This window comes from Trichomonascus vanleenenianus (genome assembly GCF_965637985.1).
Source record: "Trichomonascus vanleenenianus strain CLIB 3782 genome assembly, contig: TRVA0_016S, whole genome shotgun sequence".
In the NCBI taxonomy this organism is placed as follows: domain Eukaryota; kingdom Fungi; phylum Ascomycota; class Dipodascomycetes; order Dipodascales; family Trichomonascaceae; genus Blastobotrys; species Blastobotrys vanleenenianus.
Genome location: NW_027481871.1, coordinates 100,877 through 120,474, shown reverse-complemented (window position 1 = coordinate 120,474; position 19,598 = coordinate 100,877). Strand labels below are relative to the sequence as shown.

At 48.4% G+C, this 19,598-nt stretch overlaps 8 protein-coding genes across 8 annotated transcripts; 4 read left to right on the top strand and 4 right to left on the bottom strand.

Annotated features, from left to right (window-relative positions):
- Positions 1 to 2,863: 2,863 nt before the first annotated feature.
- On the bottom strand, positions 2,864 to 3,937 carry TRVA0_016S01112 (uncharacterized protein; the record flags this gene model as incomplete). Its single annotated transcript, XM_076684499.1, has 1 exon — positions 2,864 to 3,937. One exon carries the CDS (start codon positions 3,935 to 3,937, stop codon positions 2,864 to 2,866), a length of 1,074 nt encoding a protein of 357 aa, XP_076541243.1.
- Positions 3,938 to 4,163: 226 nt separating this feature from the next.
- Positions 4,164 to 5,156, bottom strand: TRVA0_016S01090 (uncharacterized protein; the record flags this gene model as incomplete). Its single annotated transcript, XM_076684498.1, has 1 exon — positions 4,164 to 5,156. The coding sequence occupies one exon, from the start codon at positions 5,154 to 5,156 to the stop codon at positions 4,164 to 4,166; it is 993 nt and encodes a 330-aa protein (XP_076541242.1).
- Positions 5,157 to 7,629: 2,473 nt separating this feature from the next.
- On the bottom strand, positions 7,630 to 8,358 carry TRVA0_016S01068 (uncharacterized protein; the record flags this gene model as incomplete). Its single annotated transcript, XM_076684497.1, has 1 exon — positions 7,630 to 8,358. One exon carries the CDS (start codon positions 8,356 to 8,358, stop codon positions 7,630 to 7,632), a length of 729 nt encoding a protein of 242 aa, XP_076541241.1.
- A 1,147-nt stretch (positions 8,359 to 9,505) lies between these two features.
- Positions 9,506 to 9,874, top strand: EMI1 (Emi1p; the record flags this gene model as incomplete). The annotated part of the gene is made up of 1 exon (XM_076684496.1): positions 9,506 to 9,874. The coding sequence occupies one exon, from the start codon at positions 9,506 to 9,508 to the stop codon at positions 9,872 to 9,874; it is 369 nt and encodes a 122-aa protein (XP_076541240.1).
- Positions 9,875 to 10,782: 908 nt separating this feature from the next.
- RAS1 (ras-like protein 1) lies at positions 10,783 to 11,655 on the top strand (the record flags this gene model as incomplete). The annotated part of the gene is made up of 1 exon (XM_076684495.1): positions 10,783 to 11,655. The coding sequence occupies one exon, from the start codon at positions 10,783 to 10,785 to the stop codon at positions 11,653 to 11,655; it is 873 nt and encodes a 290-aa protein (XP_076541239.1).
- Positions 11,656 to 12,872: 1,217 nt separating this feature from the next.
- DBF4 (protein serine/threonine kinase activating protein DBF4) lies at positions 12,873 to 14,384 on the top strand (the record flags this gene model as incomplete). The annotated part of the gene is made up of 1 exon (XM_076684494.1): positions 12,873 to 14,384. One exon carries the CDS (start codon positions 12,873 to 12,875, stop codon positions 14,382 to 14,384), a length of 1,512 nt encoding a protein of 503 aa, XP_076541238.1.
- Positions 14,385 to 14,720: 336 nt separating this feature from the next.
- Positions 14,721 to 17,018, top strand: IFM1 (translation initiation factor 2; the record flags this gene model as incomplete). The annotated part of the gene is made up of 1 exon (XM_076684493.1): positions 14,721 to 17,018. One exon carries the CDS (start codon positions 14,721 to 14,723, stop codon positions 17,016 to 17,018), a length of 2,298 nt encoding a protein of 765 aa, XP_076541237.1.
- Positions 17,019 to 17,135: 117 nt separating this feature from the next.
- Positions 17,136 to 19,388, bottom strand: TRVA0_016S00958 (uncharacterized protein; the record flags this gene model as incomplete). Its single annotated transcript, XM_076684492.1, has 1 exon — positions 17,136 to 19,388. The coding sequence occupies one exon, from the start codon at positions 19,386 to 19,388 to the stop codon at positions 17,136 to 17,138; it is 2,253 nt and encodes a 750-aa protein (XP_076541236.1).
- Positions 19,389 to 19,598: the final 210 nt, after the last annotated feature.

The window sequence follows — 19,598 nt, the reverse complement described above, 5'->3', positions numbered from 1 at the left end:
GTAATCGGTCAATAGTTATCGATGAAATCACAGAGCTTATTCTCTCCAGTGCTATCCGACCCTCCGTCGAAATGTGCAAAACTTCGACATCCTCTAGCCCAGTCGTTTCTTGCCATTCCTCTTGGAGACCATCCAACGAGTTGATAAGTTGAAGCGCTATTCCGCCGTCAGAAAAGTTGCCATTTCGAATCTTCAGCCGTACATCCCTTACGACGCTGTATGGAAAAGCAAAAAAAAGGAACTACTTCGAGGACGTACCTGCCAGCTTGCTCGGAGATATCGAATACCAACCTTTCTACCTGTATGCCGGCACCTAAACCTGCAAGGCCCAGCAGAAACCGTAACTCATCAATCGTATCAATCTGTGGTTCTGTTTGGAATCTCCACTCAATCCTGTGGATACAAAAGTTGATCAGCAGGTACTCAAGGCGTCTTTCAATATCGCGGTTGCGCTTTGACCCCTGATTTATTTCTTCTTGAGTAGCCAATGGTACACGATATACAACATTGGGATCCTCCAGGCTAGTGTAGGTTAACCCCGTTGTGTTGTACGTGATCAGCAGTTCGGACCATGGCCCGTCTATATATGGCTATTCAGGATCTCGCGGAGGGAAGTATCCTTCATTGTTAACGGAAGACACATTTGCATGTTCATTCATTTTTGGTTTGGTATATAGAGCAGTCATGAGGTAGGAAGGAAATTCATGGATCTTATATAAGGGGAGTGGAGTGGGAAAGGCTCAGGTATCTCATATATAAGGTTTTGGAGGCTAGCAAATGAATGCATAAGAAGATTGACAGTAAGACTGCGGTTCATAACCTCTAGCGATAGAACTAGGGTTCTCATAAGTTAATAAAGTCAGTAGATGGACCAATGACGTTATGTATCAACTTTTAGCCCCCAATGCTGTTTTAATTATCTGTAGTGACATTACATATATTTGCAAACTGAGCGGTAATTTGTTGGAGAACAGTAGAATTTGGATTCCCTGTGACTTGAAGCTCGTCAATATCCAATTCTGGGCCAACCAGGCGTTCGGCTACTCGCTCAGTAACTGATAAACAGGATAATTTCTCTTCGCACTCCAGAACAACCTGGGACTCGCTTGAAATTGCTTCAACAGACAATGACATATTGCCTCTCGGGAGATGGATCGTGGTCTCACCAGGCAACTCGAAGCTGTTAATAGTAATATGGACGTCTCGTTCAGAGTTTTGAATATACCCAATTAGATAATTAACCATGTCCTGTTGCCGGAAATGGTCAAATATTATCGATGCAGTCATAGAGCTTACTCTTTCCAGTGCTATCCAACCCTCTGACGTAATATTCGAAACTTCTACGTGAAGCTCAACAAACCGCACTTCCTGTCTCTCCAGAGGGGTGACACCATCCAGATCTACTCGAAGTTTGGGTCTGGGTAATAGAGCAATATGTTGCCATTTGCGTTCGAGACCATCTAATGACTCCAAAATTTGAAGTGCTAATCCTCCGGGGGAAAATTCGCCATTGCGTATCTTCAGTCGTACATCTCTAACCGCGCCGCTGTATGGATATGAAATAAACGGAATGGCTTCGAGAACGTACCTGCCAGCTTGTTCAGATATATCGAATACCAGCCTCTCTACCTGTACGGATTCACCCAATACGGTAACGTACAGCAGCCAGCGTAACTCTTTGGTCCTATCAATCTGTGGTTCTGAATGGAATCTCCACTCAACCCGGCGGATACAATGCTGGGCCAGCAGATACCCAAAGCGTCTAGCAATATTTCTGTTGCGTTCTGAAAAAAACCTGAACTCTCTCTTCTTGAGTAGCTAATGGTATACGATACACAACATTGGGGTCCTCCAGGTTAGCGTACGTTACCCCCGTTTCGCTGTACGTAATCAGCAATTCAGAACACCACTCGTCTAAATCCGGCAAATCAGGCTCTCCGAAAGGCGAGTTTTGTTCATTGTCAATGGAAGATACATTCACATGTTCGCTCATTGTGTTGCTGTAAAATGCGGAATAACGCCGAGAACGTACTTGCCAGCTTGTTCGAAGATGTAGAGCAGTCAACACGTTGGAATGAACTGGATGTACCTTATATTAAGTGATTCGAGTGGGGAAGGCTGAATTATTCTATAGATAAGGTTTAGGGAAATGGCAAATGAATGCATAGACTGGAACTTATATATCTAATTTATATCATATTTGGATCGCTCTGCAATAAGAAAAATCGACAAAAATTATACTGGTATTACCTGGTATGTCGATTCCGAGTAATTGAAGTTCTACAAGGTCATTCAGTAGCTTCCTTCGCAACAACGAGCGCGACTCCCGCTGCTCAATCACCCAGGCTAAGCCTTAGCCTATCGACACCAGCCAGTCAATCCCAAAGTTGAAGGGCGTTCGGTTTTTAATCTCCTACCGCAAGTCACCACTTAAACCTTACCTCCGGCGGAGGTAAACTTAAAAACCACCGTAAAACAGGCCTTTACCGTCACTACTCAAACCACCTCCCAATTACCTGGTAAGTTTGTGAGTCAACACAACACAAGCCTGCAATGGCACCTCCGGTGGTTCGCTGTTACGAATACTTGATAGACCAAGTATAGATGTACCGGTAGTGCAACACCAACCTAGCTTTTTAGCCTAGCGCTATGCCGTTAAAGCTGCTCAAGTGGTTCCCACTACACTACAACTTGATTGCAGAAATAATGCATCCAGTCATCTTTCAATCTCAAAGGTGTCAGAAGTCGGACATATCCTAGCAGTAAGACTTAGTATTTACCAGGCAATTTGCTAAAACAAATAATTTGGAAATCGAAAATAAGCGTCTCACAAATCAATGACATTGGATCACTAAAACCTGTATTAACAGTCTGTAGTTATAATACCTACATTCGCAAACCGAGCGGTAATTTGTTGGACAGCAGCGGCAGTTGGGTTACCTGTGACTCGAAGCTCATTGATATCCAATTCTGGACCAACCAGACGTTGAGCCACTTCCTTAGTAATTGCCAAATAGGCTAGCTTTTCTTCGCACTCCAGAACAATCTTAGGCTCGCCTGAAATTGCTTCGATAGACAATGATACATTGCCTCTCGGGAGATATATCGTGGTCTCGCCACGCAACTCGAAGTTTTTGATATTAATCTTGACGTCTCTTTCAGATTTTTGAAGAAACTCAGTAAGATGATTAAGCATGTCTTGTTGCCGCAAGTGGTCAAAGGTTATCGACGCAATCATAGGGCTTACTCTCTCCAGTGCTATCCGGCCCTCTGTTGTAAGATTCGACACTTCGACCTGTATTTCGACAAACCGCTCTCCCTGTATCACCAAAGGTATGACATCATCCAGGCCCAGTCGAAGCTGAGGTTCTGGCATTAGCATGGAGTCTTGCCATTTGCGTTCAAGAGCTTCCAATGACTTGAAAATTTGAAGCGCTACCCCCCCGTCGGAAAAGTTGCCATTTCGGATCTTCAGTCGCACATCTCTAACTAGGCCGCCGTATGGATACGAAACAAACGGGAGGAGTTCGAGAACGTAGCTGCCCGCTTGTTCGGAAATATCGAATACCAGCCTCTCAACCTGTGCGGAGTCTCCTAAAGCTGCAAAGCTCAAGAGATACTCTAGCTCCTTAGTCGTATCAATACGTGGCTCTGACGGGAATCTCCACTCAATTTGGTGGATGCAATGCTGGATGAGCGGAAGTTCAAACCGTCTCTCAATTCTTCGGTTGCGCTCTGGTCCCTGGCTTCTCTCTTCTCGAGTGGCTAATGGTACACGATATACAACATTAGGGTCCTCCACGCTAGCGTACGCTAACTCCATGTTGCTGTGCGTAATCAGCAATTTGGACCACGGTTCGTCTATATCTGGCAACTCAGGATCTCGCGGAGGGAAGTTTCGTGCATTGTGGGGAGGCCCATTCACTTGTTCGTTCATTCTATTTGGTAAATAGAGCAGGTCAAGAAGCAGGAATAAAATAGATGAGTGTATAAGAAAGTAGATTGGACAAGGTTTACGAGACTAGCAAATGAATGCATAGGAAGGCTGACGTTAGGGTTGCGCTTTACAGCCACTCGATAGTGAACTAAGAGTCTCATGAGTCAATGAAGTGGGTAGGTGGACCGATGACGATATATATTAGCTTTCATTGCTTAAGCCTGATTTAATTATCTGAAGCAACAATACGTATATTTGCAAACTGAGGGGTAATTCGTCGGAGAGCAGCGGCAGTTGGCTTTCCTGTGACTCGAAGCTCGTTAATATCCAACTCTGGACCAACTAGGCGTTCAGCCCCTTCCTTAGCGATTGATAAAAAGGCAAGCTTTTCTTTGCACTCCAGAACAATCTTAGACTCGCCTGAAATTGCTTCGATAGACAATGATACATTGCCTCTCGGGAGATATATCGTAGTCTCGCCAGGCAACTCGAAGCTTTTGATATTAATCTTGACGTCTCTTTCAGAGTTTTGAAGAAACTCATTAAAGTGATTAAGCACGTCCTGGTGTCGCAACCGGTCAAAGGTAATTGCTGCAATCACAGTGCTTACTCTCTCCAGTGCTTCCCAACCCTCCTTTGTAATGTGTGAAACTTCGACCTGTACTTCAGTGGTTTTTTTCCATTGCTCTTCGAGAGCATCCAATGCATTGATAAGTTGAAGCGCTAACCCGCCATCGGAAAAATTGCCATTTCGAATCTTCAGTCGTACATCTCGTATAAGGCTGCATGGAAACGCAACAAACCGAATCAATTCGAGGATGTAGCTGCCAGCTTGCTCGGAGATATCGAATACCAGCCTCTCTACCTTTACGCCTAAACCTGCAAAGCGCAGGAAAAGCCGTAACTCGTAGATCGTATCAATCGGGGGTTCTGATTGAAATCTCAACTCAATCAGGTGGATACAATGGTGGAACAGCAGACGATCAAAGCGTTGAGAAATATGTAGGTTGCGCTCTGGGCCCTGACTTATCTCTTCTTGAGTAGCCAATGGTACACGATACACAACATTTGGGTCCTCCAAGCTAGCGTACGATACCTCCGTTTCGCTGTGCGTGATCAGCAGGGCGGACCACGGCTCGTCGATATCTGGCAACTCAGGATCTCGCGGAGGGAAGAGTGGTTCATTGTTAACGGAAGACATATTTGAGATTTCGCTCATTTTGGTTTGGTAAATAGAGCAGACAAGAAATAGGAAGGAAATCCATGTACCTTATGTAAGGGAATGGAGTGGAGAAAGCTAAGGTGTCCGATGTATAAGGTTTGAGAGAGTAAGTAGGCTCTTATGGCACAGCCAAAGAATGCGTGTAGCAGTGGAAGCAACCAACCATAGCTGAGGCTTACATGTTCAATTCTAAAGAAAACTATAATAGGAAAGGGCGAAAGTGATGAGGATCATATCATGACGAATCCTCATAATTGAGCGGCAATCGCGCTAATTGATGGGGAACGCACCCACACTGCGCGGCATCCTAAGGAGTCGCGGCAGCTGAAAATGTGACTGATGTCAATTCCTCTAGTACTACGACAACGGGTCCATTACCCCATCAGTAACACATGAGTTTCGGGGTCAAATGGATATTCACCAATTTTTTTCACGAATTCATAAAAGAGAGCCACAACAGTAACAGTACACACGCTTTCTAGTTTCATTAATACGCGTTTATTCGACAACTGGTGATACCACGACAAACGAGTTACATATTTATAACCGCTTCGCTTCTTAATATCCCTCCCCCCCCCCCCCCCCCCCCCCCCTCGTCTCCCTAACGCGTCCCTGCAAAGCCCATCCTCGCTGTGAAACCGCCCCACGCTGTTCCCAACCTCTCCCAACGCAATCAACGGGCGATTCCAGCCCTTGCTGGAGAGAGGTGGTACTGCCCGCCAGGACTTGCCCCAGTTTGTACCCGGTGGATTGACGGTATCTGTCCCCCCCCCCCTCCCCCAGGCCGAGGTCTATCCCGCCCTTGACGCATTTAACAATGTCATGATCCAAGCTGACAAGGCATTGCGCGAGTCTCTTTTGGCAGTCTCCTTCTTCGAGGTATGTGAGGGGCGCCGGAGTTCGAACTATCCATTGGAAGACTCGAACAGGACTCTGCCAGGCCAGCGCTCTCTCACATTTCGGGCCTGTCCCTTATGGCAGCCCGAGCCTCCAATTTGGCCCATGAGCTCCTGGAACAGGTCCTGAAACCGTACGCCAAAATCACCTATGGATACTTCCGGGTTGAAGCTTCAACCTCTCTTAGGGAACTCGAGCATTAACTGTTTGGTCGGCAACCCCGACATGAGTACAGATTGGCCTGAACCCTGAGGTAAGAAAGCTTCCACGAGGGGTAGCCACCCAAATCAACCACATCCCCATCAAGATCATGCAGTTAAACAGTGGCTACACTTACTGCAGGATCTGTTCTTCTGCCGAACACACTCGCGTCAATTGCCCCCAGGCTCCACCCTACCTCACTGCCAGTCTACTACCCATGAGCCCAGACACTGTCCCACCATTCCAAGAGTTCCTGCCCACGAGGCCGACACTTAAAGGACATTGTCAATTATGGTCAGGTATCAGAGACGGACTCGGACCGCACCCTCTACCAAACAGCAGACTTTGGGTCTGTGTCCAATAAACAGCGGCCCAGGTCCCCTAAACGAGGCGACCAGGCCGACTCGGCACTCTCCCGGACCTGGAAGGAATTGAGTCCTCTCCCCAAGTCCAGCACCGACTATATCATCAACCAATATGGGGATAGAGATATGGGCAGGCCCGATGCCGGGGAAGACGATGTTCATAGAAATACCAGAGTCCGAGGTTTGGATGCTAGTTCCTGCGATGAAGGAGATTACAATACTCCGGGATCCTCTCGACCTCACACCCCAATGACGGAACGGCTAACTACCTACAGCCTTCCCACTCCATTTCCTGACCCTTCTCCCCTCTAGCATCGCTCGATCGACGGTTGGACCAAAAGGAAAAGCAGCTTCCCAACCACCTGGGGAACAGTCTGAGCTTCCGGTCCCTTATGGTCTTCCGCTTCCTCCTAACTTTTAAGCGCAACTACTGCGGCTCACCGCAGCGCTCATACGCGGTGCCAAGGACGCTGTGGCCTCAACTCTGGGTAGGCCTAATGTTACCCATACGGTACCCCCACCCCCCTGCCTTCAGGACTAACTATATCAATAACTCTACCACCATGGGTTAATTCATTAGTCCGCTGTTGATCCAACACCTTCTAGAGACCATCCAATCCTCGATTTCCTCGATTCATTTTATCTCCGAATTTAAGGTAGGCTTGACAAGTCTACACGAAGTTGAAGGGTTATCATGACCGTGTGCTATTTGGGAACGGCCAATCTCAAGAGTATAAAGTGATAGTATGCAATGCTGATAGTGTCGGGGGTACTTCTGCGAGGAACCTTACTGCAAGTCACGAGATTCAATTGTCAACCTTTCATCTCAGAATATTACCAGGTATATGGGAGGTTTGTGATGATAGTAACATATTATTATGAGTAACGTTAACGGTTATAAGAGATTCTGCTAATATATAAAAAAGGTTCTTTCAAAGTTACATTACATGAAGTACCGGTAGTTATAGATCTGGTTATATTTGGAATATATTGAGTACATGTTTCTACTAATGATTTGGGGAGCGTGGCCGCCTAGGGCCCAAAATCATATTCAGGCCACGTCTCTCTCGGATGTTTTGTATGACATGGCTATAACGTTGCAACCATTCGGCTGCGTTGTGAGCAATTTGATTGGCGTAGATATAGAGCTCCAAATGTCGTTGCCAGCCTACCAGTCTTTCGATGTTTTCGAGTACTCTTATTGGAGAGGAGTCCAACAAAAGACGGTCACAATTTAGCTCCAGTTGAAACCTCACGCGAGATAGATCAGCTCCTTTTAGAAGATTGGAGAGATAGTCTGCTCCTGCGTGTGTGCCAACCATCGCCAATCTCTCTACTCCGGTGGTACGACCAATACAGATCAGGCGAAGAAGAAAACTGGCATTGTGGAGCGTATAGAATGGTGGAGGCGATTCGATTTTCCACTCAATGCGGCGGATGTTGCGGAGTGCTGCTTGACGCCCTAGGAGTTGGACTATCCGCTCGTGGAATCTTGGGTCCTCGACTGCGTTAGGATCCAGTTGTACGTGAAGAGCAATACTAGGGTCGATTTCACTGACATAGCTCAATTGGGTTTGGCTATACGTAATTTGCATATGAGACCAAATTCGGTCACGATATAGCACAACTACTTCAGGGAATTCTTCCTCTAGTGCATCTTCCGCATCTTCCTCTGGTGCAGGGATATCTTCCTCTGGTGCAGGGACATCTTCTACTACTTCAGGGACATCTTCCATCTTGTTTTTGCGTGAAGGGGGAGAAGGGGAATGGACAGTAGAGCTAGACGGCAAATAAAATTGATAGAGCCAAATGCCCACTATATATATCCAAACATCAACAATATGCGTCGCGCTTAACCTAAAAATTCAATCCCGCAACATGGCAGCAGCGGCATTGGTCACTGAATGCTGTGGACCAAACACAAACCCCGCTCATCCAGATAAGGCACTGACATTCGATAGGTTGCTCTATCTGGTTACGAATACGTGATAGATCAGGCATAGTGTGAACTGGCCTAACTCTTTTTCTCTCCATTAGTCTAGCGCACTGCTGCAGAGGCTGATCAAGTGGCCCCCACTGCAATGAACTTAACAAAAATGATAAATCGGTAGAGGTGTCGCCGTCGGACAAGTAAGAGTTACTATTTATCGGAATCGAGACTAAGCGTCTCACAAATTAATGGCATTGGATCAATGATTTATTTATTTTTTTAACTGCGAAGCCTGTTTTAATTACCCCGGTATTGTAGTTGTACCGTAGTACCGGTTCGTCATTTTACAAACTGATCTGTAATTGTTTGAAGAGAAGCGGTGGTCAGCTTCCCTGTGACTCGAAGTTCGCCGATATCCAATTCTGTAATAGCCACATGTTCAGCCACTTCTTCCGTAATTGATAAACAGGCTAGCTTTTCTTCGCACTACAAATCAACCTTGGACTTGAAATTGCTTCAATGGACAATGATAGATGGACCTCTCTGGAGATGCGGTCTCGCCACTCGAAGAATTTTGATATTAATAATGGACTTTAATCAAGATTTATTATATTCCAGTTGACTACTGTACTTGTACCACCGTATAGGTACTTGGTGGTGATGCATGTCGGATAGAATGAGCGTCGAGGAGCGCATGTCTTATCTCCCAATGGCGGCATATAACCAAGACCCGGCATATCGATGGAGCTAATATGATCAGTATATCAGCTCTATATACAGACGCACTAGTCAATTGACAAGCTAACTACCTCAATGAACCCCTCGGCGGAGCCGAGCTACGGGGGTTTGGGGGCTGGCCCACAAAGAAATCAGGGGGAAAATCACCTTTATAGAAGAAGCCCTTCCGGGATTGGGAGGTTTTGACAAATTTTTCATTTTCCGAGCATAATAATATGGAGGACGAGGAGAAGAAGCTGCTGGAAAGCCTACAAGGGGGGAATGAATCGGTGACCTATCACCTGACGTCGTTCCCGACGGAAATGTCGTGCAGTCAAGCGTTTGACGAGCTCTACCAGTGCTACTCGGTGGGCGGCCAGTTCCGGAACATATACCGCAACGGCGAGATGAACGCGTGCAAGGACAAACGGGCCAAAATGCTTTTCTGTCTGCGCGCCAAGCTCGACGACGTCGAGACCCAGAAAGTCAAAATCGCCCAGTTCTACAAAGAGCAGCTTGCGCGCAAAAAGGCGACCCACGGATCAAGCGAAGACGTGTGGACGCGCCGCACGACACCCCTCTCCAAACCCTTCCTCGAAGAGTAAACCCATACCCCGGTGCGGCTCATTGAGCCGCTTTGTACATAACGAATTTTGCATATACGAATTGTCATTTTCTATTAACCCAGTACTAGGCTCCGCTTCGCGGAGGGTAGGGAGTTCGAATTAGTACTACTTCAAGTCCTTGGGGGGCCAGCCCCCCAAACCCCCCTTAGCTCCGCTTCGCGGAGGTTACAGGCAACCGAAACTTATGAATTGTCATTTTCTATAGTGTACTACCCACGTAGTGATATGTGATGCGAGGGAGGGGGGCGTGTCTCCCATTGGGCCGCATATGATGGTCTGATACCCGTGAAAACGACCTAGCACCCAAGAAACAACGACCCCTCCGCGAAGCGGAGCTACGGGGTCTGGGGCAGCGCCCCAGGAAAAAGAATTCGACGGGAACGAAAACGTCAGGGGCAGGCCAAGGACGAAGCAGGGGAAAGCAGAGCCTGCATGGTCCGCGGCTTTTCGTGGTGAGTGGGTGGTGGTCGGTGCTCCGCAGGGAGCAGGGGAGTCCCAAACGACGAGGGGGGACCCCCTCACATAGGCAAGACGCCTTTTCCTTTTCCAACACTTCACCTTCGTTGGCACGACGCAAGCAGATTGGATTGATTGCCCCTCTTTGGCAATTTATTAATTAATTGTAGAGCATTTCCCGTGTGCGCCAATTCGGGACTATTTTTTTATTTTTGGAATTTTTTTGGACACGGGGCGGAGACGAAGGAGATTCGAGGGGGTCCCAACTGTACTCGACCGAAGATTTGCGACGACGACCAGGGACGAAGGTCAGGGGAACTGGGCGAATTGCGAAAAAAAGACTTTTTGACGGTGAAGAGAGCCGGAATAGAAGACATTGAAGGAGGCGAGATTTTGAAGGCGCCGACAATTGAAAAACCCAAAATTATAGAATGAAAATGTCGCGACGGGAGTCGAACCCGCTGTATAAACTCATTGTCCTCGGGGACGGCGGCGTGGGAAAGACCGCGCTGACGATCCAGCTGTGTTTGAACCACTTTGTCGAGACGTATGATCCGACGATCGAGGACTCGTATCGCAAGAACGTTGTCATTGACGACCAACCGGCGATCCTCGAGGTGCTCGACACGGCTGGTCAGGAGGAGTTTACCGCTTTGCGTGACCAGTGGATCCGAGACGGCGAGGGATTCATACTGGTGTATTCTATCACTTCACGTTCGTCGTTTATGCGAATCCGTAATTACTACTCGCAGATCCAGCGTGTTAAGGAGGAAGAAGACGCGTATTCACTGGTTCTTGTTGGCAACAAGTGCGACCGGTCGCATGAGCGCCAGGTATCGACGCAGGAGGGTGAGGCATTAGCTCGAGAGCTTGGCAATGTGCCTTTCTTTGAGTCGTCGGCCAAGCTGAACATCAACACGGAGAACGCCTTCTTCGCGTGTGCCCGCAAGTGCCGCCTCATTCGCGACCCCATTGCATACCAACAGTACCTCCAGCGCCAGCAACAACAACAGCAGCAACAGCAACAGCAGGACCAGTATCTCCAGCAGCAGCCGCCACCGCCGCCGCAGCAACAGCAACTCAATGGCTACGCGGCTAACAACTACCTCAACAACTCTGCATCGTACAACTACCACCACGCGTTCCCCGACCAGCAGCTGCGGCAGCAGCAGCAGCAATTCGAACAGTACCACACCGTCGACGACCTCTACCAGCGCAACCCGCCGAAGCAGTACGACCAGCAACAGCAACAGCAATCCCAACCGCCCAAGAAGAAACGCAGAAGCCGCTGTATATTAATGTGAAACCCCTTCTCTTCATTTCTAATAGTAATATAAAATTTTTCCACCCTAGTGCTAGTAGTGGAGTTGTTATTTCGAGGGCCAGCCCTCGAGCTCCCGTAGATGGGGGCTCTGCCCCCAAACCCCCGTCGACATCATCCCTCCGCGAAGCGGAGCCTCAGGGGGGTTTGGGGGGACTGGTCCCCCCATTAGTACTGGCAGTGAAGTGATATTCGAGTTTCCGTAGTGGAGATCTGTGGCGTACTTTTAGTACCCAGTACTCAATCAATTAGGTATCATGGGACGGAATATGATTATCAGCTCACTTAGTGTAATTACCTTCGGCAACTTCATTTTTTAGCTTCACGACTCCTGTAGTAGCTACTGATTCAATTACAGATTTAGAAGAGAAGCTGCTGTAGGTCACCACGAGCCAAATACCAATTGTATCTAAAGAAACCGATTAAACTGAAAAATACCAAAATATGACAACTCCAACTGAGTTCTAAGATTCATTATATACCTAAAGTAGGTAGTATCGAGGGACCACTAGTAGTCAATTGAAGCTATAGAATGTTCATGTTGGGGGGTTTGGGGGCAGAGCCCCCATTTACGGGAGCTCGAGGGCTGGCCCTCGAAGGAAGATCACGGGGGTAGCGGATGGTGGTGACCAGTATGACCCTCGTTTTACTGTAGGTCTCCATGTGCCCAAAGACCAAATATATCTAAAGTATTACAATTCCAAATGAGGTCTAGTATACTAAAACTTATTAAATTCCTAGTGTAGGCAGTATCGGTGGGCCAGCGGTAGCTAGAAGGTGTAGCTGATGATCAGTTTAATCCTCGTCCTACTATAGGCCACCATGACCAATTGCTTCTAAAGAAAGCGTCAAAACCAAACAAACACTAAAATATAGCAATTCCTATTAAGGTCTAACACTAGAATTCATATATACCTAGTGCATGGTACCGGTATGGATCAGCGGTAGCTAGTAGTTTGACCCACCGTAGTACCATGTGCCAAAAGGCCAATTATACCTAAAAAGCCGGGGATTCAACACATTTTCTGAAATATGGCAATTCCAATTGCGTACCTAATACTAAGATTCATTTATCTACCTGCTAGCAAAAGTTCTGGCATGGACCAGTGGTAGCGGAATGCATATCGGAGGTCGGGCGGTGATCAAAACATTTTGTCTTGCGGGCCATCACCAAACCCACCATCACACCAAAGACCGGCAATGTCACGCCCTCCGCTAGCCGAGAATAGCGTGAACCAGCCGGCTGTGCGCAGCCCTCACAAGACACGGCGGCCACAAACGCGACCGTTGGAAGGTCGCGATCTCAAAGAGTGGCAGCGCGAATGGCGCAAGATCATGTACTCGTCCGTGTTCTACTTTGACTGCGTCGACGCGCCAGCCGTCGATAAGGTGCGTCCCGTACTGGACGAGCTCAACTGCCGCGTCACTGCGTTCTTTGAAAACACCGTGACCATTGTCGTCACGAAACGTGGTGTACCCGCTGCCTCGGCGTCGGACAAGTCGGGCGACGTTCTCGTCAAGGCGCAAAACGCAGGCATGAAGGTGTGGACCTACGAGAAGCTACTGCGGTTCCTAACCAATTTATATGGCCGGTCTCCCTTCACGCGTGCTGATAAAACGGACCACACCCAGCTTTCGGCGCTGTTGCAGGAGGAAAAGCTGATTGGCCCGACCGACCGCGACCCTACCGCGAAACGTGACGACTACCACTACTTCAAAGCGGAGTATCTGCTTGTGTGGGATGTGGGACACAAGTACAAGCCAACCATCATCAAGGACTATTACTTCCGCAACGAGTCCGAGGCGACGTGGTGGCCTCAGTTGCGGATCACCTCCGCTGGGCGCTCCCCGTTCGTATGCGACGTGCCAACCTACTATAGGCGGAACATTGAGCCTGTTAACAGTGCGGCGGCAAGTAATTCCAATGAGAAACGCGTGGTGGATCCATCCACGGCGCGAATCCGCCAGCCCATGTTCCCAGAGGAGGAGTCTGGGCTGAAGCGTAAGTGGACGGAGAACCAGCCGAAACCAGCTGAGCCAATTAATAATAAGCGGCTGGTCACTGATGATCATTACAAGCAGGTGCACCAACAGCAGTCTTCTAATACATCGACGGCCACTCTCCATGCTGTATATGATGTAGCGGCTTCGGGTATCCAGAAGTCTGCTTCGACTTCAGCCACGCGTTCCGTCATCCAGTCGGGCGAGCCGGGCCAGCAGCTGCCTCAATTCGCGTCTCGCGAGATTGCAAACCTCAAGCGTAAAGTTCTCGGCCGCCCAGCACCCATCACCTCCACTGCGAACCCGGTGACCACTACTAATCCTCCCACGGCCAACACTACAGCCACTGGTACTACTACTCCTCGCGCGGATGAGGAGGATTCGCAACGATTGCATCAAGTCCATACTTCCGGGGTCCCAGTACGAGCCAATGTTACCAATGCTTCAAATCCTACTACTGCTACTACGGCAGTAGTTACTGGAGCTACTGGTAATACGGGTACTGCAGGTAATGCAGTGGTAGCGCCGCTCAAGAAGGACAAAAAGAGCGACAAAATGACGGGCTACTGCGAGAATTGTAATGAACGTTACGAAAAGTTCGCTGACCATGTGGTCTCTAAGCGGCATCTGCAATTTGCTAACGACGAGGATAACTTTGCCGACTTGGACAAGCTCATCAACTCATTATCTTGCCAAACGCTCCATGTCTAGCGAGATTGTACTGTTATTTTTTTTTGCATACGACATATACCTATAACGAATTATTTATGTAGTTTTAAACCAAAATATTTATTCTCCTGGATTATACGCATTATTTCATTATATTCCCATAACTGATTTGATCTCTCATAGTTCCGTTGTAATTTGAAAAAAAAAAAAGAATACTTGTCCTGTGGGACTACACTAGAAGTACCTTGCTAATGTGTCGTCGGTTTGCAATACGTTTAAGTGATATTAGTCAAATGTTACATAAGCGGTTGAAAAGTTTCGGATTTCCCATATTGAAAGATCTTATCTATCATTCCACCCGCGTAAATATATATCGAAATGCTGAGAATCGCATCTTCGCGGCAGGTGACTGCTATATTGATAGCGCGTCGGTGGAACAGTAGCGGCAGTGGGAAGAAGCTGCTGTTCAACCGAGCGACCCAGGTAGGGTCCTCTCGGTTCAAGAAACCCGTAGATCCACCACCAGCACCCCTAAAAACAGACAAGTCCAGCGTTGATAAGCCAAAGACCAATAGACCAAACTCTAGAAATGACAAGAAGAGGCCGCAGAACCAAAAATCCAAATTTGAACGACCACCCCAAACCAAAACTAAGCCTGGTTCCGAGATCAATAAGCCTACTGCCGAGATTAAACCCTTCAAGCCTCAAGAATCACCAAAGAAACAACCCAGGCGACAGGAACCACAATCCGCCAAGCCAGCTGTGGCCAAACCCAAAAGTGAAAAGCCCAAACCTGAAAAGAAAGTAGTCAGGCCGAACATTGCGATACCCAAGTACATTTCCGTGGCTAACCTGGCCCACCTCCTCAAGATGAGGCTACCTGCATTCCAGGCTCGCATGAAGGAGCAAGGGTTCGACACTATCGAGCATGATCACATCCTCGAGAGCGAGACTGCAGCGCTTATCGTAGAAGAACTTGGGTACAACCCAGTCGTCAGCGATATCCAGGGAGAGGACCTGTATCCTGACACAACTCCAACTACCAGTAACGACCCTCTGCGACCTCCCATCGTCACAATTATGGGCCACGTAGACCACGGCAAGACTACTATCCTGGACTACCTGCGTAAGTCCTCCGTTGCTGCTGGCGAGCACGGAGGTATCACCCAGCATATTGGTGCCTTCTCCGTCCACATGCCGAGCGGTAAGGAGATCTGCTTCCTGGATACGCCAGGGCATGCGGCTTTTTTGAATATGCGACAGCGGGGCGCCAATGTCACCGACATTGTCATTCTCGTCGTCGCGGCAGACGACTCCGTTATGCCCCAGACGAAGGAGGCCATTAAGCACGCCAAGAACGCCGGAGTGCCTATTATCGTCGCAATTAACAAATGCGACCGCCCTGATGCCGACGTTGACCGCGTAATTGCCGATCTAGCAGCTAACGAGGTCGATGTCGAGCCATACGGCGGTGACACTCAGGTTATCCCCGTCAGTGGCCTCAAGGGCACCAACATTGACCAGCTTGAGGAAGCCATCGTAACGCTGAGCGAGATCCTCGAGATGCGAGCGCCAGCCAATGCCAATGTAGAAGGATGGATCATTGAGTCTGAGACCAAAAAGGGCCTGGGCAACGTCGCCACCGTGCTGGTTAAACGGGGTACTCTCAAGCCGGGCGGGTTTATCGTGGCGGGCAAGAAGTGGTGCAAAGTGCGTTCTTTGATTAACGACCAGGGCAAGCAAGTCAAGAAGGCCGGCCCGGGCACCCCGGTGGTTGTCCTCGGCTGGAAGGAACTGCCGGAAGCGGGCGACCAGGTTCTCGAAGCCAAGAATGAGGCTCAGGTCAAGAAAGTAATTGCATTCAGACAGCAACAGGGTGCCCAGCTCGAAGAGCTCAAGAACATTGAAGTCATGAACGAAAAGCGAAAGGCTGTGCACGAAGAGCAGGAACGACTGGCTGAAAAACAGGAGCGAGCACGTCTTGGTCTCGAGGAGCCAGAACCAGCCGAGGCGGAAGAGCTCGAAGATTCCGCCGAACCGTCCAAGGACGTTCTGAAGTTCATCGTCAAGGCAGACGTGTCGGGCTCTGCAGAGGCAGTCAGCGACTCTATTCAGGGTCTCGGTAATGACGAGATTGAAGCCTCAGTGCTGTATTCTGGAGTCGGCGCCATCACTGAGACGGATATCACCCGGGCAGAGGCTGCTGGGGCGACAATTCTCTCTTTCAACCTCAAAACGCCCAAGGACTCGGCGGTGCTGGCTGGCCGCCGCAAGGTCGAGATCATTGAGCATACCATTATCTACCGGCTTCTCGAAGACGTTACGAACCGCCTGACTTCGGAATTGAAGCCGGAAATCAAGCATAGAGTTCTCGCCGAAGCGGAAATCAAAGATGTATTTGAGATCACTCTGAAAAAACCCTCCAAGAAGAAGATGCTGGTCGCTGGATGCAGAGTATCTAATGGCCTCCTACAGCGCAAGTCCCCTTGCAAGGTTCTTCGAAATAAGGAGCAGGTTTACATTGGTAGTTTCTCGTCCATGAAACATCACAAAGAGGAAGTGGCAGAAGCTAAAAAGGACTCTGACTGTGGTCTTGCATTCGAAGGATGGAGTGGCTTCCAGGAAGGCGATGTTGTCCAGACCTACGAGGAGCTCATTGTCCCTCGCCACCTCTAATTATTAACCCCCCTGATCCCCTCCCCCTCCCCCTCCCCCTACTCTGTAAATAGCACGCAAAGAGCAGCTTTGATATGTACATAATATATAGATTCTTTGCATTGATCAAAGGATGATTTATGACCCAGTAGTTGTTTCCTTCTTGTCGGACGTTGTAGTAACCATCTCCCACATGTTTTCGGATGAAAAGTGCCCTGCCGAGAAAGATTGGAGCTCTCCACTATCTTCAAAGCTTGGAGGGGGTGGGTCGCACACTTCGCGTCCTGTCTCGGCGAACTGTTCAGCATCTTCAGCAATTCCCTCCATCCACTCGTTCACCTTCCTTTCTAGTCGCGGCAGATATGGTCTAATAGCTTCTAGTTCGTTTGCGCGCATCTCGATAGCAGTGGACTGCGGGGTGATCTCTTCCATCCGAGATAATGAAAGCAGGGCTCGAATTCTGTCTTGTAGCACACCCGAATCAAAAATGCCATCTCGGAACACCACTGTGCCAAGATCTACTAGCATCGCGGCCGAGATACTTCTTGGTTCTTCTGACCCTGCGGTCTCTTGCCGCTCATAAAGGAACATCCAGTCGTTCGGGTTCATTCGAATAAAGTTCAGGTTTGCATTCAAGTATAGTTTAATAGTGGAAATCATGGCACTGATCATGCTCTCGTTGTAAGGGCTGAACGTATGAATAGCATTCGGGGGTTCCTCATAGAGCATGAACCACCCGTTTACCACTGTCCGCCTGGCCCTTCCATCCCATGCATCTTTTAACGATCCCGAAAGAAACACGTGGGGTGTCGTAGAACTGAGGTTAGCATTCGACTTAATGGTTCGATACATCTCGAGTTCTCTGTTAAACAGGGCATGGATATAAAACTGGCCGTGATCCAGCTGCATTAGCTTGTAGACATCCCAAACCCTCATGATTATCTCATTATCTCGTCCTTCTCGCAATTGCCCGATAGATTGCATGATACTTTTCAAATCGCCCCTTTTAAAACGGTACAGGCTGGTGTATTGAGATGGTTCCCCTGGCCTTTTTATTAGCTCGCCCAGCCCCATGTTGACTGTATAAACATCCCTGGCGTGATTACGCCCCTCGAATACAAGGTCAAATGCCATAAGCTGCTGATTGAGTTCACGCGAGCCATCTTCCAGACGGAAATGCAGATCAAACTCCTGCTTGAACGTATAGTCCTGTCCCTGGTATCTCCATGTAGAGGGATGTCGATAGAGAAATCCTACTAATAACGCGCCAATGGGTACTGAAACCTGGTCGATATTGGCAATATAAATAGTTTCAACTCGAATTTCCTTGCGATCATGAAGATCAATGACTAGGCTGTCGGGTGCTTCTGGTAGCTCGGCAAAAATATAATAGTAGCCATCGGACACAACGGCCCTATTCGTGTAATCGTGGCAACAGTGAAGTGCGTGGTTAAATGCAGTGAGGAAGTTATCGATCATGAGCTGCTTTAATTGCTCGATTTCCGCTCGTGAAATGTGCTGATACTCTTTCTCTCGGAAATACTCTTGAAGCTGGCTATCCTCCTTTTTGAAATACAATAGCGCTCCAAAGCCAATGTGATCAGCGCGTGAGTGCACATTAATAATTGCTGGGAAATAGTCTCCGCCTTTTTCTGCCGAAGAAACGTCGTCAAAAGACGTGAATATATCCGGGACTGCTGCGTACTGGCCCAATGCCTCGGGAAGACTCTCTGCGACCTTCAATTCCATATTGTATGCATAGCGGCTAAGCATCCTACAAGGGGTCTGTAGGACGTATCGAACCATCTCGATGAGGCTATGGCGGTCATAGAAATCAACTTCGAGCGGGGAGACTGCATTCTGGAAGAGATACGCAATGAATTTTCCATCGCCATTGCTCACACGCCCCAGCCGCCAAATTATGTGCTCTTCCATAACAGTAATGTACCGCGAAACCATTTGGTACGACTTTGTAAGCTGACCAGCGGGATGGACGCGCCGGTACTGTACGTCCATAAGTGTTGCATATTGGTGCATATGGGTGACCATTGAAGGTGGATAGGCTATGCTCTCATTGTATCGGTTCTGGATTAATGGCTTCGCTAATAGCAGCAGGGACAATGAGTTGAAGAAATCAGTAATGGTATAATGCGGTGCTCCCGCGAGAATCGATAACGCTCGAGCATCAAATCCTAGAGGGAGTCTGTTTGAGTCTAATACCAATCTTCGCGGGGCGATACCCGGTCCAGAAGGCAATTGCTGCTGTCCAACTGGCTGACGGCGGCGCCTTCGCGATTGTTGGTGTCCTCTGTGTGAACTCTCGGCACCTGAACTTCTTCTATCTCTATCATCTCTCCCACCACCCCAATCTTGTGGCTCCTGATGTGACATCAATTACCAGTTTGAGAGAAATATTTCACAGACGAACTTTTATTTCCATTTAATCAGAATCCTTACAAGTGTACTTTCTTTGGAAAGGCTATTGTTGACAGTCCTAAAGGAGCCAGAACAGGCTTTTGCCTCCAACTCCTGTAACAGAAATCTAAATTGCGACACACATAAGCATTTATTAACCTCTATTCCCTCCAGATGAGCCGCGTA